This window comes from Centruroides vittatus, unplaced genomic scaffold (assembly GCF_030686945.1).
Source record: "Centruroides vittatus isolate TY-2023 unplaced genomic scaffold, ASM3068694v2 contig_1109, whole genome shotgun sequence".
Classification (NCBI taxonomy): Eukaryota; Metazoa; Arthropoda; class Arachnida; order Scorpiones; family Buthidae; genus Centruroides; species Centruroides vittatus.
The window spans coordinates 270586-295950 of NW_027120710.1; the positions used below are offsets into that span (position 1 = coordinate 270586).

Sequence of the window (25365 nt, forward strand, 5' to 3'; positions counted from 1 at the left end):
ACTGACTGGACACACTCATATTCTTCTAAATACGTAAATAAATACCTGTAACGTTTTCTCGTGTATGACGCAGAGATGCGGAACTCCTAGTTTTATTTTGTAGTTATGTATAGTATAACACCACCACCACTAATTATTGATATAACTCAGGCATGGGCAAATGCGGCTCTTACTGAAAGTGCTATCCTTCCCAGCCTTACCATACTATCCGCCACAACAGTACAGAACTGCGGCTCCCATGCATTTTGCAAAACCTACATTTCGGCTCCCACCGAACTCTTGCTTGCCCACCTCTGATATAACTAATTATCAGTGCATTCAAATATTTCCAAATTTTTCACAAGGTCTTTCCAAAAAGAATTCTACCAATTTAAGTTATATTATCATCTAAGATCATCATAGAGTACATTAAAATATTGGAAAACCATCCGAGTTTCACATTTGCCCGCTATAATTTCCCAAACCATGCACTTCATGTCATGACGCAGTCGGACTGATACTCAAATTCTTTATATGCCCACTATGGCATATTTGTTGTCAGTCCTTTCATAGCAGAGACAAGTAATCTGCAGGAGCCGTACAATTATGTTGCGCAATGACAAGTGGCTCTGACTTTGTGAATTGAAGAACATGAAACATCTGTGTTGAAGAGTCACCATTTTCATTTACAATGATTCCTAGAGGTAGTAGACAACAACACATTTTAGTGCGTGTGGGAAATGAAACTCCGACAGTTGTCTGTCAATTGGCATACACTGTGTACTTCTCAGATAAAATAATTAACATAATTTACAGTCGTTTAAAATGGTAGCATTCTTTTTGGAAGATGCCATGTAATATAAATTGCCCTCTCCTGAAATAGTCTCTACATACTGATCAAACTTGACTAAATACAATTTATTTTAATTAGGTTACTGTATAATTGTTTATTAATCAAACAGATTAGCAAAACAGTCGCACACTCGTAAATTTATAGATTTTTATTGTAATGACAGGATTTTGCAGAAACCAAGACAATATATAAATATTTTTTGTATATTATTTCACTCGTTACAAAGATTGTCGTAATTCTTTAGAATGAAACATACAAATGAATACAAAGTTTGACTACAATTAATGCTGCTCCTTTACGATTTGCACGTTCTGTGATATAACAAATTATTTAGATAATTACGGTACACGCTATAAATTGCTGTGTGGAATAGAGAAACTTACCATTCCGTCTTCACGTGGGATATTTCTATATTTAAATTCCTAACTTGATAGCTTATAAAGTTTTGTTATTTTTAAAATTTAACTTATGACAAAGTTGTCAGAGCAATAGTCTTTTCTTCATCCCAACCAAATTCTATAAAATAAAGTACTAATTTAGTTCCCTCAGATATAAAAATATATAGAAAAATCATTTGTTCATTACTAATAATAAAAGTTAGATTACAATAATCAAAATAAAGCATTAAATTATTTTAAGACAATAGCGAGGTTGAGACCAAAGTTTTAAACGCGAAAACGTGTACGTCGGACGTTCGGCGCTGCTTTCCTGTAAGCCTAGAAGTTTGACAATGGCAGTTGGAATGTCAGTGGAATCGTGCCAACATTCCAAATGCCATTGTCAAACTTCTAGGCTTACAGGAAAGCAGCACCGAATGTCCGACGTACATGTTCTTGCGTTTAAAACTTTGGCCTCAACCTCGCTATTATTACACAATTAAAACCAACAATATTCACTTTATCGGCTTTAAATTATAGTATATTATTGATGTCCAAATTTGAATATAAGAGGAGCATTCAAAAAGATCTGAGAAAGTGGTTATTATTCATAAACAGAATGCTATATGGGTATTTACAATTCATTGATGCAAGCATAAACGTATCAACACTTGTTTTATCAGGTATTTGTGACTATACTTACATTTGGTATTACATCAGTTCAAAATTACTCTTGCATCTGCAAACATAGATTCAGTCAAATTTGAAGTGCATTCTACAAGCTCTACCAGCTGATAATTTGATAATAAATGTATTTGATTTTCGCCTGAGGATGACGGCTGTAAGCTGTTGAAAGTACTTGCGAGTACATCTGAATTTTATCAAATCGCTTTTAGTAACGCCGCTACTCGGAAGTCATTTATTTAATTATTTATAATTTTCAGAAACTTTTTGAATGACTCCCATATAATCTGCAGAATATCTGATGGTTACTCTGAGAAATGCGATTCGTAATGTAACGAACAGGACTTACATTTTACACAAAAGTTCATTCCTTTTAGAAAAATTTGAATTCAAGCAACGAAATCCAGAGGTCTGTTGAATCCTCCCTTTCTGTTCATGTATTGTCTATAACACAAATTACAGATAATTAAATATTTCATTTCAAATTTGTTTCCATTGAAAATTATTTAAATGCAAATTTACCTGTACTTTCTCTTGTGAATAATGTGAACACTGTAAATGCCATTACCTTTCACATGTTTCCCCTAAAACAAAAATAAATACCTTAGCATGTGATTTACAAACTTAATTTGCATTAAACGTAAAAATATAGCTACTGTGTATTTTTTTTAGAAATTTTATTAAATCTCATTTTATATTCATTAAAATTTAATATTTTATAACAGTTTTATAAACAGAAAATAAACAGTTAATAAATTAATTTGCAAAATGTGTCCACAGTAAATTACAAAAATGTGTGTTCTTAATTTACTTGCACAGAATTCCTCTTCAGTTTGAAAATTTCAAGAATCAATACTAAAATTAAGAATTAATAAACTCTACTAAGAGAAAATTTACAGATAAATAAAGCAAAAGTTTCATATGAAGAAGTCTTGAGCAGCACAGGACAGTGGCATAGCGAACATAACTGGCGCCCAGGGCACGACACTTTATTGGCACTCCCTTCCCCCTCCAGAAACACACATAGTTTCTCTTGGAGACCATTTGGGCACCCCTCTGCAAGTGGCACCTGGGGTATGATACACCCTCTTGCCCACCCTCGCTACGCCACTGGCACAGGATTCATCCAATACAAAAAAATAATAATAAAAAAGGAAATATTGGGTTGTTCGGAAAGTAATTTTGTTTTTTTATTACTAGAGGAATTAGATGTATTTTTACCAGCCAATTTTATTTTAAACCACATTTTCATTATATGCAGTGGTGCCTCGTATAATGTACACCTCGAATAACAGACACTGCAAACAATGGACTTTCTGTTTGGCCGTCACGTGACTCGAGCAATGAACTTTCCGGCATAATCGATGACTGCTCCATGAGTGTGTTCTTTAATAGCGGTCGCTCTGCGTCTCCGCTACTACAGGAGTGTGCTGCTGTTTGTAGGCATTTAGGAACGATGGTGAAAGAAAGAAAGATGGCGGCACCTGCACTATCAATAGTATTGTGATGGAGGAATCTATACTTCTAAAATATGAGCTTTAAAAGGCAAAAGAAGGGTCCCAATTGTAAAATCTAACCATAAAATCCATAAAATGGATTATTTGTTGAAAGAGCATTCAAAATAGCCTAAAAAAAAATTCGTAAAGACACTTACATCACTGCCTGCACTAACTTGCGCTTTCACAATTTCTAAATTCTCATTCATAAAACCACATAATGGACCTGGAAAGGAAACTATCTGAGCCATAGAGGACGCCATGTTACTTTCCACCATAAACTATTGCTACACGCGACCATTTTTGCCGTTTGACGGCATGCACTCCCACCGGAATTTAAGAACGCGTTCCGCAGGAATTTTTAAATGAATGTCACTCGCGCAGAGTTATGCGGAGGAATAAAAGAACACACTCCATGTTCAATTTTTTATGATACAGTACAGTTATTTTATGCTGCAGAACGAATTAGATGTTTTAACATGTATTTCTATGGAAAAATGCGTTTCGTATAACGGACGTGTACCTGGAACGAATTAAGTATGTTATATGAGGCACCACTGTACTTCTACAGCTTACATTTTAAGGCTTATTTGTAAAAAATTTTGTTTAATTCTGTACAATTGTTTTTTTCCGGTGTCCCATCAAATATGGAAAACTGAAAGCATCATTTTCGGCATACTTTGCTTTTTTATAACTAAAAAATCAAAATGCTGTCCAAACGAGAAAAAAATTGTGGTGCATGTTTGGAGAAGATGTGTTGAGAGAAAGACAGTGCCAAAACTGGTTTACAAAATTACATTCTGGCAATTTTAATATCGAAGATACACCACATTATGGATGGCCATTTGAAGCCAATGAAAACAAAATAACGGTACCGATTGAAGCAATCTGCCGTATAACAACACGTAAAATCACTAAGAGATTAAATCTTTTAAACTGAACTGTTTATTATTACTTAAAACGAATTGGTTTCGTTTCAAAGCTCGATATATGGGTTCCACACGTTATTAACTAGAGATGCTCTCTATGGTGGGATTTTAAAGAAATTTGTTTTTGAGCTTTTACCAGACAATTTAACAATTGATTAGAAAGTGTACTGCCATCGAGTAAACAAATTGAGTAATATCATCAAACAGAAAAGGCCAGAATTGATCAACAAAGTGTAGTGTTTTACCATGATAATGCCAAATTTCACACAAGTTTGGTAACTCGTCAGAAACTGTTACAGCTTGGATGGGATGTGTTATCGCACCAACCATATTTGCCAGATCGGGCACACTCGAATTATTACTTGTTCCGGTCTATACAAATTTTTTTTAACTGTAAGACATTTACTTGAAATGACAATGTCAAAAATCACTTGGATCAGTTTTTTGTAAACAACGATCAGAACTTTTATGAATGTGAAATCATGCTACTACCAGAAACAATGACAACAGGTATTTGACCAAAATGGTCAATATATAATTCAATAAAATATTTATTTATTATAAGAATATTGCGTTTATTTTTCTATGGAAAAAACGAAATTACTTTCCAAACAACCCAATAATAAGAAAATCAAGCATTATAAATAAATAACATTTTTTAATGTTTTTCAATAAACCTTTTCTTTAATGACACCAAATTAATTTCCCATCCATATCCCAGGCACAAATTAGTCATTTTTCTAGTATACTTACTATGAAAATATTCATATCTGGCAATCAAAACAGAACACTTGTATCACATTTTAAACTTCTCTATAGTTTGTTCAATAACGTCCAATTGATGTGTTGTCATTCCCAACATTCACTAAGCAGTTATAATAACTACTTACTACAGGAATAGTTGTATATGACAAAACATGACATACATCTTATGAATTATCTCACCGATGGCACTTGTCGTTTTATTGCCAACTATGAATCATCTCGTAGTTGGCAGTAAACGTGTAAAAAATAAAACCGAATTAAATTCAATTCTATAATCGAAGAAACCTAGAATGTCACTAGTTTTAAACTGTTGTGTAAAATCCATTTGTTCAAATAAATGAATAAAATATACTGGAGAATGTTAGTCGATACTCTTAAGTATGCTTGAAGGGCCACTACTGCCACATAATGGCAATCTGGATCTCCACTGTCATATAGTGTATATTGCAAGGGCCCCATTTCTCAGTCTGCCGGATCATGTGACATCAACTCTGAACTTTTCTTCTTTGTTGGCATGTCAAGGATCATGTGTATGCTACAAAAGTGCCAGACACAAGACACCACATACAAGAACTATGGTGTCATTAACAGCATAACTCCTGACATGCTGGCTACATTAGAATTCATGCTGTTTTAGTTTCTTGGTGGCTGGTGGGCACATTTACATAAATGGAATGTGTGTGAATTGAGAGTCGTATGTCCACGATAGCCAAACTGCAGCTCTTCTAGATCCTTATTGTAACATCCATATAGTTATATTGATACAATTTCGTTTTATAAACTTGAAACATGCTACTTATACACATCAAATATTGTATAACTATATGAGAGTCTCAATAAGGGTCTAGATAAGCTGCAGTTTGGTCACCATGGTCTGTATTTATAGTCTTTTTTTTTTGGCGTGTGCGCAGATGAAACTATAATATAATTATTATTATATCATCTTACTTTTGTTGAATCAAAACTTGAAAATCCCATCATTCTTATCATATCTTGTTCTTCTTCAGTCTTACCCTCTAAATCTTTATCTAAAATTAACAAATGTCATAATTGTTTAGTTTTAATTATAGGTTAGGGAAAGAAATACAAGAAAAAAAAAACAGAAATAAATTAAAACTACACACCTGTTATAGGTTTTCTCTCCATTAAAAATTTTGGAACGGCACCACGAGAGTCCTTGCTTGAGCCTTCTCCGCTGTCTCTACAAGAACAAAAGTAAACAATTTAAAATATTGAAATGAATAAATGTAATATTTCTATGGGCAAACTTTTTACAATTAATACTTAATTTATTCATTTTTACTTAACAATATAATTTCTAGCACTATAAATGCTTTTACGGCATGTTTTGCAAGTAACCAACACTAATAGGACAATCTTAACCTGATACCAGTGTAGCTGCCGAAAGTCGTACTTACTATCATATTTACCATTTCAAGTTAAATCTAATGTGAGATTTAAGTTGAAATTTCCAATAAGACTAGTCCATCAAGAAACACAAGAAATGTTAGAATTACAGGTACAAATTCAGCTGTACAGTGTTAATTTTAATTTAGACGATGCCATACTTTTGCAAGAACTATATTCACTCTGAAAATCAATTCAAGAGTAGTTTCACTTATACAATATTTTTCCCAGTTCAATAAATAGGATTTGACTGTACCGTACATAGAATAGATTTAATTACCTAAAATAATAATCGATAATTAACAAAATTTCTTATTACAGAACAAACAAAACTGTGATAGTTTCCTATGATAATAGTCTATTAATTAAACCAAGCTTGCCTCGTTAAAAAAAAAACTCAGCGATATTAAAGTTTTACTTACTTTTTTAATAACTTATCATTTATTATTTTCCTAATATAAACAGAAAATAATCAATACAACAATAAAATTAGCTGGTTTAGAATGAACAAAAGTAAGAATACAAAAGTAGTTTAACATATTTTTAATGTCAATTAAAAACACTTTATTTAAGTCTACATAAACCACAAATTTTCTAAAAATTCTGTATCTTTAATTACAAATGAACTTAAGATATTTTACATGAAATTAATCTACATAACATGTTTAAAATACATGTAAAAAAAATATATCGAAAGATAACAGACTCACGGACATAATGCGCATTTTAGAGGAAAGCTAAAACAAAGAAATATTTCGTATTTTGTCACACAAAACTACAATGTTACTTTTCAATGTGTTTATAACATAAATGAATACTTTTTTAAAGTTACAAAAGCCCATTTAAAAATTGCTTTATGACATAGGGCAAACTGTAGAATCAGTGGCGTAGCTAGGATGGGTGACACCCGGAGCGGATATCGTGGTGTCACCCTTTTTAACTCTTTTATAAAACACTGTTGAATTGTAATATCTTTGCACTCGAGCAACTTGCACGATATAATGAATATGCAATGTCGCAACGTATGAGTTTAGATTTATAGAATAAATCATAGTAAGATTTTCAGCTGGTGCGAGCTCTCTTGGCATCTTCTCATAGCAAAGAAATTGTCATGTGAGGAGAGCCGTTGGCCTTTTTTTTTAGGTACAGGCCTACACGGGTGAAACCCGGAGCGGGCCGCCCCCACCGCCCCCATAGCTACGCCTCTGTGTACAATAATCATACACCCAGATAAATGCATGTCATTACATTTATATGGGTGTATCATAAAATGCAAGTACACAGTCTTCGATAAAAATGGTCATTAAAAACATACCTCAACTTTCTTCTCGGTGATCTAGACCATGATCTTCTTCTGGGAGACCTAACGATAGAATATTTTAGTAAAATTGTATTGCACAGTTTTATTTTACAAACTACAACTTTAAAGAAACTATTTGGTACTTACGAACCTTTTTAGAACAGTACAAAATCTAATGTAGCAAAAAGTAATTGTAACTTAAAAGTTAACTGATTCAATTTAACAAAACTTATCTGAACAGTTCATTAAACTGGTTCATATTAATATGAATATACACTTAATTTATAATCAGAAACAGATAGAGGCTTAATAATCAATGATACTATATCCTCATTAAACTAAATATATAAATAACAAGGGTTATTTCATAAGAAATGCCCAACGTGGCACTGTTGCAAAAAGGATCCATGATGAGCTAGTTAGTTGTAGCCTGAGGCTAGAGGAAGCGGGCTGTGGCTTTGTTACTTCTGAAATGTGTGGATTTGTAGGTTGACAAGTCTTAGAAATGGTCCATGCAGAGACCTTATGCTATGTTCGCATACAATCCACAACTCACTTCGATCTCGATTTACCTACAGTCTGGATTGTGACTGTTGCCAGTCGAACATTGTGCTGTTTGCACAGGTAGTCCACTTGAGAAAAAGCTGGTACACGCGATGATAAAACTGGCATAACTACTCGGTAAGTCATGAACACCAACACACAAAATGGAAGTTTTGATTAGAAATAAATACTTTTTCTTGCCATATATCTAACAATAGACAGATGTCATCGTCTCTCCAAATATCTTTTTTATTTCTCTGTCAATAGCCTGACACATGTTCCGCAGCCATCTTGTATTTTCTCGCGCACGTACAATTGTGGGATCTCTCTTATGACTGGATCTAGTTTCAAGAACTCTCAAGTCGATCGCGATTGAAAAAGTCGAGAGAAATTGCACCAAGGCATAGTCACCGACCTTGGTCACAATCTAGACTGAAATGCTTGATGCAAACAGGATATTAGGTAGTGATGAATGAAGATCAATGGTTATATCTTAAGGCCAAGATTTACTGTGACAAAAATCCAACAGACATTCACAGTGCTTTACTTGAGGCAATCATAGAGTAAACTGAGTAGTTTTCACTGTATTATTCATTCTGTAAAGAATGTGTAGCATAAACAAGAACTGAAATCAGAGAGGCCAAAAACAGCAATGGTGTTGATCTTTACCCTGGTATCACAAATCATTGCTGTTCAGATCAGATAGCGTATTGTACAGAACAAATGTCACAGTAGCCTGTTAATATGACAGGACAAAAAAAACTAACCCGACTTACTCGGAGATGAGTCTCTCATGTTGAATGACAATGCCTACCTATACATAGCAAAAAATGATGACAGATTTGTAGGTGAAGTTGGTACTGTTACTTTACATGCCCTACAGTTCACATATGAGTCAATCAGACTGACTTGTTCATCAAGCTCAAATTATCCATTTGTAGACAGAAAATTTTCTTTTCCAGAGGACCTTTCTGCAGCAGTTACTTAGTATCCAACAATAAAACCAGACAGGAAACCTGACTGGAACTTTGGGCCATTAGGACATCATTCAAAAATAGAAAGACTACATATAACATTTTAAATATGTATTCAAAGAATTAGCATGCATTTCTTATAAAATGTCCCTCATACACATGGAAAGGCTGAACAACAGTGAAGTCTGTCACTCTGGCAACTTTGAACCTAACCTATAAATTTTTGAGTGAATTGATCCAAATAAATCAGATAGATCTGATTCACACCATCTGTGACTCCAATGCAAACTTGATTAAACCCATAATGGGCATAATAAAAGCCACTTTAATACCCTTAAAACATTATCAATCTATACATAAAATACCGAAAAGAATTAAAACATGACTTTGAACATGATTTTTGAGTTACGAATTTCTCAAATTAACTCAAAATTTACACTTCTTTATGTCCTTTAACATTAAAAAAATCTCTTTCAAATTTATTAAGAATCAAAAATTCTTTAACTTTGCTAATTTTTATTATTATAATTACCTGCTTCTATGTCTGCGAGGAGAACGTCCCCTAGGTGAGAGTGATCTTGATCGACTTCTGTGTCTGTCTATATAAAAAATAATAATTTAATTTATAATTTTCAAGCTTTCTATAAATAACTTTTAATAATGTTTGTTAAAGTATATAAAAAGTTACAAAAGAAGCATTTATTGTATATTTAAGGATCAATAATGTAATATGTATAAATTTGGTTTTGTACACTATTGTAACATAAAACCAAATATTGCATCAAAAACAGCCCATAAGTAAAGGAATTGGTTAAATAAAAACGTTACAGTAACTGTTACTTTCTTCACTGCAGGTATGTTTCCTATACTTGCATCACATTTTCAACATAACTGCTATTTTCTATGCTCTTCTTCAGTGATTACTGGGTTTTCTGTGAAAAAGTCCATCAGACATATGTAAATCTTCATTCTTACCCCTCTGATTTCATCATCAGAACAGGGCTTTTTCATTCCAAGTGCTTCCTTCAGTAGTCCAAAATTACAATAGTTTAAGACAGTATTCACAAAGTTTTGACATCAAAAAAGAATCTTTTACAAACCATCCACCTGTAGCACTTAAAGCTTGAATAGAGGTATAAATTATATATTTTTCAATAAATTAAATACATTTAATGTAATTTGTTACTATAACATATTTTCTTAATACTAGCGAGGTCGAAGTTTCAAATGCAAAAACGTGTACGTCGGACGTTCGGCGGCAGCGCTTTCCCGTAAGCATAGAAGTTTGACAATGGCGTTTAGAATGTCGAGCATGATCCCACTGACTTTCCAAATGCCACTGTCAACCTTCTAGGCTTAGAGGAAAGTGGTGCCGAACGTCCGACGTACACGTTTAAAACTTCGGCCTCAACCTCGCTACTGATTGTACTGTACATACTGGTGGCACATGGCCAAAAATTGCCACCTACTTCTCAAAGACCTTTTGCATACCCCATGAGTATGCTTTGGAAAGCACCAGTCTAAGTGATATTTTTTGACAACTGATAGAAATTCTAGTAAAATGCTAGAGAAAATATATAAAATTAAATGGGAGAATTGTGTCAAAAAGTAATGCAAAGACAGGAAACAAAGTCTAAGAATTTATTTTAGATCTTCGCTTGATTGACTCATGTTTTCACTTATAAGTGACATATTTAACATCTGAAATATCTTACAAGGCATTATCCTAATTTAATTCTTTGTTAGAAAATATAATTTTCAGACAAAATAAATCTCTTCCTTCAAATTTTTATTCTCAGAGCATAACAACATGAAGCATGTCTAATTTGCTTTTAATTCGGCTTTTTTTCATTCCATTTATTTTAAGTAAATTTTAACTCGCAAATCATAAATACCTTTGATCTAAAATATGAAATTACATTAAAAAAATATTGTCATTACAAGCAATTTCTTTACAGTAAGAATAGAATCAAACACTATAAACATTTGAATAAGCATTCTTATCCAAATGTTTAGAATGCATTTGATTCTTTATATTATTCTTTCGTTGTTTTCTTTTAATACATAACTTAAAGATGACTTATTAAAAATGTTTTGAACATAATTATTTCACCATTAAAGCATTATTTCTCTTATGTATGATAATCTGTTAATTAAAAACGATTAGTTTAACAAATAACTTACAAAAACTAATCCTTAATGATAATGATACTAACACAGAATTTCCTTGATTAATTTTTATTCTGTGTTCATATTGTTGAAAATGTCCAAAACTAATGATGTGTCACTTGATACAAAATCTCAAATTAAAGGTGTGTGCATAATCTATTGGATCCTTACTGCATTCGCCATCAGTGACGCCTCAGAGCGGTCTACACTGCAATACTGCACGTGCCGAACTCTCCCGCAAGCATCGTAAAACTTTGCCGTTTCTCTCACTTGGAAAATTTTGTTCGTTTGTTTTTAGGAAAAGCAATTTTTATTGTTTATTGTATATTTTTAAAGAATATATATTTTATATAATTTCTTCAACATTTTAAAACACACATATAACAAGCAGGCAAAACAAAAAACTTTTTGGCACACGGTCAGGGACTTCGATCCCCGTGGAGGCAGCAAACGTGTGAAGTACTTGTAAGAATTGATGAGTCGACACGAGATTTTTTCATGTATATTTATCGAGAAATTCAAAATAATAATAATAATAATACAATTTACCTCGTCTTCTGTCCCTATCCCTGTCTCTTTCTCTGGATCGAGAACGACTCCTTCGTCTGTCTAAGTAGAAAACAAAATTTCATTAAAGATTTGCTTTTAAAATAAAATACTTTACTTAGCGTGTTACGTATCTTAGTTTTTTGTGATGATTAACTGCTGTTTACAATCTGGCCAGATCTCTATTTTAGAAAATTACATCACTAACATCATAAAAGAATACCACATATCGTGACATGATACTCTTATGTACAATGTAACGTAGGGCATATTCAAAATCTGTCAATCCGGTGAAACTAAAACAAATTGTGTGGTGCCTTACATAAATATACCAGTATATTAAAATATTCTATCAATATGCTAACCTAATTTTAATTTAATCCGAGTTTATTCATCGACAAATAAATTAAATTCAAAATTGTCAATGCAAAGTAGAGCTCTTACGATTCTCATGGTGGCTGCCGTCTTGTTTTCTGGTATATCGAGCACCAAAAACACTGCTTGCAGCAACCAGAAGTTGCCCGAGATCTTGAACAAAGGTGCTGAGAAATGCTGGCTGTGCACTGAGATTTTGAATATTTCCATACTTTCAGGCATGTACTAATTATTATTTGTTTCATATAATTTGTGTCTGGATGGCTAAAACAGTAAAAAGGCATTCTAAAAACCTTGGATTTGAGTACCAGGTCATGACTAAAACTTCAGAAATTTTAACATAGATAGTACGAGCTGGATGAGTTAAACTCGCATCACACATCCTTTATATATCTCATTGAGAGCCATGATAAGCCCAGCATGTATACAAAAACAAGACCTATTAGTGCCAACAGAGTAGATAAAAATCTAATGCAATTTTGACAAATTATTGCATTAAGAATACTTTAATATCCTTAAACCCAGTAAGATGACACAGATACTCCCACTCTGTTTTTAATTGTTAAACCTTTTAGTATGTAATGACATACCAAAAAGTTTAACAATTAAAAACGGAGTGGGATGAAACTGAGCGGCAGCCACTAAAGTTGTATTTTTTGGAGTTTTGTCAATCATTGTGTTTGATATTCTGATAGCAAAAGGTCAATAGCAGCATTTGACCTTTTGATTTATTAAATTGCCTCATATTATAATTTTAAATTTAAGAAAAAAAGCATTGCCAGAATCTATACTTTATTCCTTATATGAGAACCAACTGTAGATGTAACAATACCATAATAAAAAAACAGCACGCGGAAAATAACTAAAACTCTTACCTCGACGAGGTGATCGACTACGACTTCTAGCCATACTTCTCAAAGCTGAAAAAATAATAAATGATTATTATAAAATTTTAAAAATGAAAACTGTATAATGTATATATAACAATGATTTGTTAATATATCTTAAGGCAATTCCTTAAATTCTGTCAATTGCTACAAGATTGACTGAGAATTTGTTAAAATTATTATTACTTATTCATCATATTGAAGGATTAGTATTGTCAATTATACGGTAACTTCAACATCCCATTGATTAAGGTCCAAATTTTTGTTCACGAAAAACTCCTATGTAAACAGAATTCACTATATGTTTACAGCAGCCAAACTCTAGCTTGCAAGCTGTAAATGGCTCTTCTCGACTTCTAGTGTGGCTCTTGTACAGCCTACTTATTGTTCTTTTTATAATTTTAAACATTATGTACTGTATATAATACTGTCCTAATAGAGAAAGCAACTCTCATATTTCTGATAAGTGATATATAGCACCTATCTTGACAAGGATTGACCAACCCTGCTATATAAGTTTTAATCTGACCATGAACAGTTAGATGGTCAAAACTACATTGTTCATCTTGTTGCTACAATCAACTTTTGTGGGTGTCCCATCTTCAATCTCTCTTGAGAAATGACACATGACCCTCCTCCTCGGTTAATGTTACCTTAGGTAGCCAAGATGGCAGCTCGTCTCTAATTCCAACAAGGAAACAGTGGGACGCATGTTCTAACCTAACCTAACCTATTCTAATAATTTGGTTGCTAATAATTATGGTAATTTATTAGAATAGGTTAGGTTAGGTTAGAACGTGCGTCCCACTGTTTCCTTGCTGGAATTAGCAACGAACCGCCATCTTGGCTACCTAAGGTAACATTAACCGAGAAGGCATTTTATGTTCTAGCATTTGCAAAGTCAGAATCACTCGTCATCTTTCAACAGTAATCTGCAGGAGCTATAGAATTGTATTATTAACTAAAATAAAACCATTCCATGTTACTTTTTGGGGGTGAGACAAAAGAAACGACGTCAATTTTCAAATAAATTTGCCTTTACAAGTTCAAAGCTCGTGATTCGAGTAATATCGCTCGTGACTTACCTTATTTAAATACAAACAAAATGACTACACTCTACAATAACTAAATGTACAGCTAGAAAGCTTTTTAAATTAAAGTTAAAACATTTAAATAAAGTTTATAACCATGCTAATACTGAAACCGATCAGATTTTCATTACGGTCACGTGGTAAAACTAGTTCGTAAGCTCGCTACTAGAGGCGATGTTTAAAAAGGACTAAAATTGTCATATAATTTAAAAATTTATTTATTATTTTTTTCGATATTTATTAACATTTCAGAAAGACTTTCAACCAACATAAACTTGAATCGTCAAGTTTCTTCTCTCACTACCTAAATTCTTCCATGATGGATCTCGCCGATTCATGTTGGACATAAAAAGTCATTTGAATCGCTAACCGTATAGCTGAGTGATTAAGATGGTGCCTACCGCTCAGGGAGACCCGGGGTTAAACCAGGCGAGCCAAAAAATTCCAGGAATTTTTGACTCGTCTGGCCGAAGCAATAATGGACTTGTTGAAAAGGCCCTGTTAGTGCCAAATAGCGAAAAGAGTTAAAATATATATACATAAACAGATGGCCGAAGCTTGAATATATTAAGTGAATAGGCTTCAGCGTGCCTGTCTGAGAGACTCGGATTCAGATCCGGGTGGAATCCTCAGAAATTTTGAAAGATGATCCGAACAAAATATGTTGGCCTCGTTCCTCGAGTCTCGGCCGTCCTATTACAGGTCTGAACAACCTCTTGAGGTCCTATTTTATATTACTGATGTCAGTGCCGTAACTAGGCAGAGGCAACAGGTGCACCCGCACAGTGCCCACTTGGAATGGGGGGTCCAAAATACATGTATTTGTTTTATTATTTCCGCAAACCTAATTAATCAAGGAACAAAATGCAAATTCTTGCACAGGGCACAAGAATGGCTAGTTACGGCACTGACTGATATAAAGAAAACCCGGAAAACTACACTTGGCCGGTCCGTTGGCGAGGCGCTGGAGTTTTCCACTGAATGGATAAAACCCCTGAACAATACAAGTGTTCAGTGTTTTATTCATTCGGCCACTGGTGAACCCAAAATATATCGTAATAGATATCATTATGTATCTGGAAAAAACAACAAAACAGAAAGAAATTTCAGCGACAGGAAAGCTAAAGGTATCAGCATGCTGCTTTATGGAGATCGGGTTCTAGTTCCGGTCGAAGACCACAAACATTTTTTTTCATAGATGATTCGATTTGAATACGTCATAATAACTTTTTAATTATTCGGCCGTCAAGCGAACTCTAAGAAGGCTTGACGGGTGAAAAAAGATCCTCTTTTGCCCAGAAAGAGAAGAGATAAAAAGATAGAGAGAGAGAACGAAATTTTCATTATTTTTTTAAAAACGTTATGAACTTCTGTTTCCTGTATCGAAAGGATAATACGATAATTATTTACAGTAAATTTCGGACTAATAGGGGGTGAAGGTTAATCGAGTTTATGAAAATTCGAGTTAGCATAGTTTTCTGTTTTTCTACTAGCTTATTTATTTAACTGTGACTTGTGGCATGACATTCATTGACCCTACTGAGGACTTTGACACGAAGAACACATCTTCCACATTGTTTCTGAATAATGAAGTCTGCGTTTTTATTTTTCTTTTTTAATGAATTAAATTTAAAATATTTGAATATTATTTAACTTGTATTTTTCGATTACATGACATTAAGTAAATAAATAAATATTTCGTATTTTTAATCAGTTAATAATTAATCAAATGTCACCCGGAAGGGGGCGCGGAAACGTGTAATAGTTCCATCTGGTGATCCTACTGTGCTTCTCGCTTCAATAAACCTCCATTTTTTTTTTTTTTTAACAATATAAACCCTACTTATAATAATTTAATATTTTCTGCATTATACCAATAGATTTTAATAAAATATTATTCATTAGAATTTCTTCACTTTTTCTACATTTTCATGTTAACTAAAATCTTTCGTTAAAAGATTCTTAAATAATAAATCTATGTTAAAAAATTTCAATTAAAAAAGTTATTTCTGTTAGTTTTATTATAGCGAAAAATCAAATTATTTTTATGTTAAATTCATGCAAATATAGAAAATATTGCAAAAAAGGTCAAATAAAAGTAAGCTCAATTGCCGCCATTTGCCTGGAACAAGAGACACTTCATAATACTACTACATTTAAGTTTTATATTAGAAATTAATTTAAATAAATTTTTTAAAAACAAATTATTTAACATCGTATCTTTGTGAAACATGTATTTATTTTAAAGATAATTTCTGATTAATAAGCAAAAATTTTAAAATAAAATATAAATGAACCGGGGCGGAAAATTTTTGAATTTTTGAAAGAAAATTTCGTTATTTTATATTTTATAAAACATATACGTTTTCATAAATCATGTCTATAAAACGAACTGCTGCATGTCTGAAAGTAGACATTTCCTAAATTATAAATACACACCACCTGTTAACCATCTGTAAGCAACAACGTTTACAAGCTCGTGAAAAATATGGGCGCCATTTTCATAATAGAAAAGAAAGATAAAGGTAAGTTTAAAATTAAATACTTTCAATGTTGAACGTTATTCAGTAATTATATTTAATAATAATTTTTTTTTTTTCAATTCGGTAAGCATGCGAAAGCGACTGTAAATTAGTTTTTCCAGCAGAACAATCTTGTCTGGCAGTTAAGTCAAGTTTATATGATCTCACCAGTTAATTTCTAACAAATATGGCGTTAAAAGTCTATTTTTAAATTTAAATTAAGAAATTTTTCATAGATTCCAACAATTCGGTAAAGGATTTACGAGTTTTTTCGGCATTTTTTAAAGCCAAAATTCTTTATAGCGTATTGCACTTTTGATCCTCTTTGTTAGGACCTTTGCTAATTAATTTTTGAAAAAAGTTTCTCATGAGAAAACAATTAAAATTTCAGGTAATATCAAAAACTATGAAAAAAACCACCTGTAAACTCATACCTGAAACCTTAATCTTAACAGATGCAACCTATAAAAGCTTAATGACGAGGCGAGCGGAGAATGGTCAACGGACTATGAAATTTTAAGGATCGGGTAAATTACCAGATATTTTTAGTTTTGTTCGCTTCCGTTTTGTCAGTTTACCAATCATTTTTGTTCATTTCATATTCTCTTCAGTTTGGCTCATCTACTATCTTCGTACAGTCGCCGTGTCCAACTTGTGACCGTAGTAATGGGCATGTCTAAAAAATCTCATGCTCATTTTTACGTTCACAAAATGGATGCCGTGCAATACTTCTTTGCCTATTTTATATATAAATATAAGAAGATTTTCATCGATATACGGTTAAAGTTTAACGAAGATAATCCATAAGAAACCTAATTTTGCTTCTTCTAATATGAAGACAACAGTTAAAGCATATTGGAAGAAGTAAATTAGTAAGTGTATATTCAAATATTTTAAATATATATTATTTTTTCGGAATTATTTTATATTAAAAGTTACATCGAATCTTTACAATTTAATAATTCGATGATAACTATAAATTAAAAATCAATTTATCATTTTATAACAGTTTTACTCGTTAGGGGGAAGCACTTTTTAAAATAAACTTCCGTTATAAGAGACTAATTTTCAAAAAAAATAATTAAATTATATTATTCAGAAATAAAATTTTAGATGTTTAAAAATATTTAATTCTAATATAAGTAAAATAATTCATGAAAATAAATAAATTCTGTTTTATCTTTTGCTTTTTTATAAAATACAAGTGAGTCAGTTACGCTGCTGTCTTATTCAAATCCTTTATTGCTTAAAAATCTTACACGAATTCTGAATTTTTCGGGTCAAACTATAAAATATTAATTATTATTTTAGCAATTTCGAATAACTTAAATAAATATCTCGCTTATTTTATAATTAGGCACAATTAAATCCCTATATTAAGCATTAAATTAATATTATTTAATAATAACAGGGAGAAACTGTAAATAAAATTATAAGTCAGCAAACTGATATATTTTTAATGATTATGTATAACATTACATTAATTTAATTATAATAAAAAATGTAATAATAATAATAATAATAATAATAATACATCAATATATCATTAATTACAATTAAACTGTATTTAGTTTGTATTTTAAAAATATCTAAAGCATTAGATTTAATTTTAAATTTATAATTCTGGAAGCTGTGTAAAGTTCTGAAGAATTTTATTGGTTTAAATCTATTAAAAATATATAATTTTTCAAAATTTCTGATTGATTCTAGAGAGATAAAGATTTCTAGAAAATTTAATAATTTAAATTTAATTACAAAGCATAGGTCCGATTAAAAACTACTGGAACCAATATGTATTAATATAATGTGTATGTAATATAAATAAAATTACATTTGTGATGTGTAAATTTAAGGTTTATCTATTATTAAAGTATGTTTTGTCATTTAAAACATTATTTGGCTTTCAACATTCCTGTAATTAAGAATATTTATGCTTAATTTTAAGTGTATTTGAATCAATTTTAATAATAATAATTATTATTCTAACCTATTCTAATAAATTACCATAATTATTACCAACAAAATTATTAGAATAGGTTAGGTTAGGTTAGAAGTAAACAGTGCCTCTCCCCTGTTTGCTTTCTTCTATTTTCTGGAATCAGAGACGAGCCACCATTTTGGCACCATAAGTAACGTTAATATTCTCGATTTAATTATCCATAATTAACGGATATTATATAAAATAATGGAAAAATAACAAAATTTATGGAATATGTTGGATTATAAAATATAATTTAGTTTGATGGGGTGTGGCAACGCAACACATGGATAATCTGCCAAGAGGGATGGACTCTCTATAGGAAATTTAGATATTGGACACGTGAAGAAAACCCGGAAAACTGCACGTGGCTAGTTCGTTGGGGAGGCACGAACTCACGACTAAATTTTAATGTTTACTAAGACAAATGATGTTCTTATAAATTCAAATTATTCGCTTTAGTTATATTCCAATATTAATATATTTAAAAAGTAAATTAATACATCCATAAAGCACAACTGTTTCTGCACTTAGAATATAAATTTTCCCAGCAATTTACTGGATGATTCATTTATAAACAGGTGGTTTTTCTAAACAGATGTTTTATACACAACAAACACACGTTATAAACGTTGAAATAATTACTTAAAACGCTATTTTTCCAAATTATTATGACTTCCAATGAATCAGGTTATGATCAATTAGGTTAAACAATTTTGATGTCGATGTTTAACATTTTTATTTTTTTAATTTATAATATATTTTATTAACAAAAATTAAATGTTCAAAAATAAAAAACTATATATATATATATATAAATTCATTTTTAATTTATACAGTATTTTTTATATAATTTTAAACCGCCATCTCATGAATAATTATAGAATTAAAAAAAAATAATAGTAATAATTTCGTTCGTTTTCGTTAATATATATTTTTATTACATACATTTTTATTTTCAGAGTTATTTTATCGAAATTTTAATATTAAAAACTAAAATAAATAAATAAATATTGCTATTATAGACGTCACGTGACGCAATAAATTCAAAATGAATTGGTATTTGTCGTCTGCTTTTAAATTTCGAAATTGTAATTAATTTACGCTTTAAATATTTTCCAATTATAAAATTATTTATAAAAATTGTTAAAAAGCATTAGTATAAACAAATTTAGAGCTAAAATATTAATAATTTTAAAATAATATCCAGGATCACGTGACAGAAATTCAAAAATAACAGTCTCGTGTAAACATCAAAAAAAAAGGAACAATTGAAAAATTATTTGTATATAAATATATATATAATTTCGCTTCAGTATTTAATATAGAAATTTCCTGTTTGTTTCAGAGGGCTGAACAAATTCAGGACACAAACTATTCCCTTTGTAACGGATGTATATAATTCTATGACGTCACAGCTGTTTCTAAACACGTGCTACAGGTAAGGTATTGTGTATTTGATATAATCATTATAAAGTTTTCTGCATAAACTATTTGAAAACCGCGAAACAAGATGAAATAACGAGAAAATTCTTTGATATAAAACCTAGATAAATCACATATAATACTTACTTAATATATTCAAGTAGAGAAGATGCAACTCGATACCCTAAGCCTTTGACGTTCCAATTCTATAATTTATGGCTTATATTCCATATATAAGTAAGTATAATTGTTTATAAATTATAAAGAAACACCTAAGTAACGTTTATTTTTATTATTATACAGAACAAGACACTTATCCCATTGGTAAGTATGTCTCTTTGATTATACTTAAACACATTCAAGTGATTAAAAGAACACATTCAAATCCCTGATTAGTAGATATATTTCTAGATAAACTTGCAGATAACTCTTTAAACACGTTACCTGTATTGTAAATATAAACCTAAACTTAAGGAACTGAAGATAAGAATGAGAATTCTGACTTAAAACTCATATATGTGAGTTAGTTAGTATCATATGAGTTCTATAACTGTACAGGTGTTAACGTCATATATTTGAACTATCGAATCAGATGGCAGTAAAGGGGATTTTTATTGCTATACGCTATATAGACTTTGGACCATGTACATCTACCTGTCGCTTCAAACTCTAACAGTTCGGTTCGATTAGGTTCATTCAAATGATAGTTCTTTACCATATGGAGACGACACTGTTATACAGTTTTAGACTATTTATTTTTTTACTCTGTTTGGTCAACTCTCCCACTGTGATAAGGGAGGTGTAGCCTGTCTGGCAGAGTATCCAGGATACTCTTTTCGAATCAGGCTAGCATAATTCCTGCTTTCTCTATTCTAGTTTATTATTTTTCATTCAGTCGTTTCCCGTGAGTAAACATAGTGCCATCCATCCTGGATGTTGTACAGTGTTATTTTTATACGAAAAAAAGTTTGTTAAGGTAAGTTTATAATATTTTAAATTATAGTAATTATGTTTTATAAATTAGTAGATTTCTTCTAGGATAACGAGTTTAATACAGGTTTAGAGGGGATCTTAAATACTGTTCAGAACTCAAAGACAGCATGAAAAATTTTAGTAATTGAATATGAAAATGGTAACAATAGAACATCTGTTATTTAACCTCACTTTGGACTTTTATCGAATACAACAGTTAAGACGTCGTCCATTTTATACATTCTGAAGTAATTTAGATGTAAAAATATTTATTATATATGCTTATTAATTATTTATTAGTATATCCAATTGTATATAGTAACCATTAATTTTTTTAAACGTAAAAAGCAAACAGTGATAAGATATTATGACTCATACTGATAAGACTTACCTTTCACTTATAATGTAAATCATGGTTTAAGTTAATTAAATTTAATATTTAATTCTAGGAGGGAAAAAATTAGGAATATTTTCTAAGAAACAACACATTCTGATGTAAACAATACCTTTTTTTCCCCCTGTTTTAAATAAGCTTAATTTTTCTTATGCTAGGGAATAAAACTTCAACATAATTAACTTCTTCTATAGCTAATGTATGTATATTATTAATAGTATATAATAAATTTAAGGTATGTGTTTAGATATACAGCAATTACTATGCATAGTTGCTCGCATTAACTAATTGTCTCATTGTTTTTTCAGGTAGACACGTAAGCGAGATGCTACAATGTTTCGGTTCTGCCTTCTAAGTAGTCTTGCCGCAGGTGACATTTGAATTATTTACCTGCACACGACTACTTATGAGGTTGAACTAGTTCCTAATCGGCGAAAATGATCTCGAATATGCCAATTATAATGGAATGTTTAATGGTATACGAAAAAATTATATATTAATTATGATAAACGTCGAGGATTTATGATTATGTTCGGTAAACTGTGTCACTTAATTAAAGCATCGTTGGTGCGGTGAGAGCGTACGAAAAATCAAATGTATTATATAATTTAATATATATTTTAATTGAATGTTGTATAGTTATAAAATTTCAGTTATTTCCTGTAAATTTTAATATTTATGAATGTATTCTAAAACAGCTTTGTTGGCAAAATAAATATCAAAATTGTCGACATATTTTGAGTTTTTTGAACATTTTAAAAATATTTTCTAACTTAAATGCGCATTTTTAATTCAAAATGAAAGCAACTTTATAAATTGGATCGATATTTTATCAAATTACATCGATTATAAATATTAAATACTGTGAAATATGAGCGTAGATACAGGCGCGTATCGAGGCAATTACTCCCGTAATTAACTTAAATATAATTGTTTAATTTTAATTATATTACGGAAACGGTGTCTTAATTAAATGCGAAATTAAATTGATCGTAATATCTAATTATATTGAGTTGAAATTTGGCATTAATGAACTTAAGATGACCAATGAACCCTCGTCAGAAATTATATTCGGGTCTTCTTTCTATAAATTTAAATTATTTAAACGTATAAAATTTAGGACAATGAGAAATAATGTATTGTTAATAACGTTTATTGTCAGATATTAAATTCTTCTAAAAAATAAAGCGCGAAGTTCGGTACAGTACCATCGCACTGTCACACTGAAGCCCCGCATCAGAGCAGACCGCCCATGAAAAGTTTCTGAAGAGTTGCTCACTCGGCTTCGATCTTGGCTTCCCCACAGCGGTAGTTGAAACGCCTTAACTGTCTCTGCCAATTGTATCGTTCAGTAACGTGCTGTACACGTAGAGCGGCGGTTCAATGATGAGACGATTATTCCTTTTGATGGCGTTTGTTCACCATATTACCGGAGGTTTTTGGTCAGATTGAAGTAACTTTCGCCTGCAACACTAAATTAATTAGACTAAACAGGTAAATGAATGCTTTATATGTTATTTAACCTGTTTTGAAAGAAAACAAAATACTCACCAGTGATCGAGTGGATAAAAGCACCGAACACTTGTAGTAGTTGATCGTGTCAACTAATCATCCTATCCTCAAAATTAATAACGAGGTTAAGACCGAAGTTTTCAACGTGAAAACGTGTACGTCGGACGTCCAGCGCCGTCTTCCTGTAAGTGTAGAAGTTTGATAATGGCGTTTGGAACGTCAGTGGAATCATGCTCGACGTTCCAAACGCCATTGTTAAACTTCTACGCTTACAGGAAGACGGCGCTGAACGTCCGACGTACACGTTTTCACGTTGAAAACTTCGGCCTCAACCTCGCTAATCTTTTTTGCCATTTTATAATAATTAAAAGTATAAAAAGTTTTTAAATAAAATATCATAATAGATGACATCACATGTAGTTTTAAATGTTGCCAGGAAAGTTAAGTAACTCGTTGCTTGATTTTTACAAGGTTATTTAATTAACAACGCTTAGTAGTCAGGACCCGACTGGTACAAAAGTAAAAATGTAATGTATAATGGAGTTGATCCGTACGAAGACGACTCGAATTCGTACTTAGAGGTACCTAGTTCGTGCCCGAAGATAGAATAGTGTGACACCTTGCCTTAATAACCCAATTTTTAACTCTTAATCACACAAAAACGTACAAATCACTTGAAGCTCAATTTTGTAGCAAGTGTCTGGGCTGATCCGAAGATTTCGTTAAAGAGTTCTTCAGAACATACCTTTCCAGCAAGAGAAATTTTAAGTGCATTAAAACAAACTATAACACTTGGTCGTTGTATCGTTGTACTGACTAAAAATGTACGTTTTATGATAGTTTTATTGACTATTGCACTGCATCACTGTATGGCGCCAATTTGCATTGGACTGCAATACGTCACATACAAGTTGTCTATGGCTGCACGTCCTTTTCGTTTTAGATGGATCAGTCTGTAAGATCGGATCAGAGTAGTGGTGGATGTCGGCTTCCAGATATATATCAATTAAGAATTATAACCACATATGTTCATATTGCTATAGAAAGACTAATCTAAATGCTATTAAATAATTATTTCTGCTGATATTACGATATAAATACAAAGAGCGCATTCTATTTTGACCATGCATTTTGTTTATATCATGATGAATGGTCTTCGTTAAGCCAAAATGCTTATATTTTCATATCGCTCAGTGCCGAACTACCTCCAGTAACATGGCGGCACAATTGTTCAATCACGATCACGTGATCGTCGTCCAGTGAAAGTAGTGTTAGTGTATTTAAAGTCGATTATTATTTATATAAAATTTATTAAATTTTTCAAATTAATTAAGATTCATGAAAATATTTTCGATTATTTCAGACATACGAATAATAATTTTTATTTATTTATAAATATACGTAATAATGTTTAAAAATTCTTGATACGAGATGGCAGCACATGCAAAATTTTAATTTTTTTATTTATTTATTTGTAAATTAATTTAATTATCAAGTTTTTATTTAAGATACTTATATATTATTTAATATAATATGTAAGTTATAGTTATAAAATTCAAAGTTATATTTATTTTATAACGCGTATAAATTATATAATTAATGCTAATCGATGATATATTTTAATCTAATTAAATCTATAAATTAAATTTGAAAAAATCTCACCATTTTATTTACATTAGAAGCAGTTAATATACGAACAGGCCTTTTCGGAAAGGAACTGACACGGGCCTGACGTTCACGTGGGTCTCAAACGTGCACTCTTTAATAAGAAAAAGAAACTAGCGAGGTTGAGGCCGAAGTTTTAAACGCGAAAACGTGTACGTCGGACGTTCAGCGCCGTCTTCCTGTAAGTGTAGAAGTTTGATAATGGCGTTTGGAACGTCAGTGGAATCATGCTCGACGTTCCAAACGCCATTATCAAACTTCTACACTTACAGGAAGACGGCGCTGAACGTCCGACGTACACGTTTTCGCGTTTAAAACTTCGGCCTCAACCTCGCTACTATTTTTGTCATTTTACAAACTTCGACGCTTTTTATATTATTAAATATACTGACTGTGAGTCATAGAGTAGAGACACTAGATATGACAAAAATACAATTTAATTTATGATGCAACTGAATATTTTATAATACAGTTAACCGAGGTAAATGTAACGGTTTTCTGAGTTTTGGGCTACCTTGTATA

General features: G+C 31.5%; 1 protein-coding gene and 1 long non-coding RNA gene across 5 annotated transcripts; one reads left to right on the top strand and one right to left on the bottom strand.

Annotated features, from left to right (window-relative positions):
* Window positions 1-965: 965 nt before the first annotated feature.
* On the bottom strand, window positions 966-24927 carry ytr (U4/U6.U5 small nuclear ribonucleoprotein 27 kDa protein yantar). Of its 4 annotated transcripts, XR_010880874.1 has the most exons (11): window positions 14370-14520; window positions 13273-13317; window positions 12026-12085; window positions 9840-9906; window positions 7806-7853; window positions 6208-6284; window positions 6032-6111; window positions 2416-2477; window positions 2243-2337; window positions 1216-1348; window positions 966-1143 (listed from the first exon to the last, which is right to left on the bottom strand). XR_010880874.1 is itself a non-coding variant. In XM_067271309.1 (10 exons), the coding sequence occupies exons 2-9, from the start codon at window positions 13304-13306 to the stop codon at window positions 2283-2285; spliced, it is 483 nt and encodes a 160-aa protein (XP_067127410.1). In that variant the 5' UTR covers window positions 13307-13317; window positions 24841-24927; the 3' UTR covers window positions 966-1348; window positions 2243-2282. The 4 variants fall into 4 exon arrangements, 3 of the variants coding, with proteins under 3 accessions (XP_067127410.1, XP_067127397.1, XP_067127416.1); XM_067271309.1 differs by lacking the exon at window positions 14370-14520 and adding an exon at window positions 24841-24927 and having other exon boundaries at window positions 966-1348; XM_067271296.1 differs by having other exon boundaries at window positions 966-1348.
* On the top strand, window positions 17621-20277 carry LOC136976106 (uncharacterized). Its single transcript, XR_010880876.1, has 2 exons — window positions 17621-17769; window positions 20224-20277. It is a non-coding gene; the product is annotated as an uncharacterized lncRNA (long non-coding RNA).
* Window positions 24928-25365: the final 438 nt, after the last annotated feature.

Excerpts from the sequence above, each read along its gene's own strand:
- ytr (XM_067271309.1), bottom strand. The coding sequence starts at position 13,306 with ATGGCTAGAAGTCGTAGTCGATCACCTCGTCGAG. Across the intron at positions 7,854-9,839 it reads CCTCGCAGACATAGAAGCAG|GTCTCCCAGAAGAAGATCAT; the intron begins GTAATTATAATA and ends TTCTATCGTTAG. Across the intron at positions 2,338-2,415 it reads ATTCACAAGAGAAAGTACAG|ACAATACATGAACAGAAAGG; the intron begins GTAAATTTGCAT and ends TTTGTGTTATAG.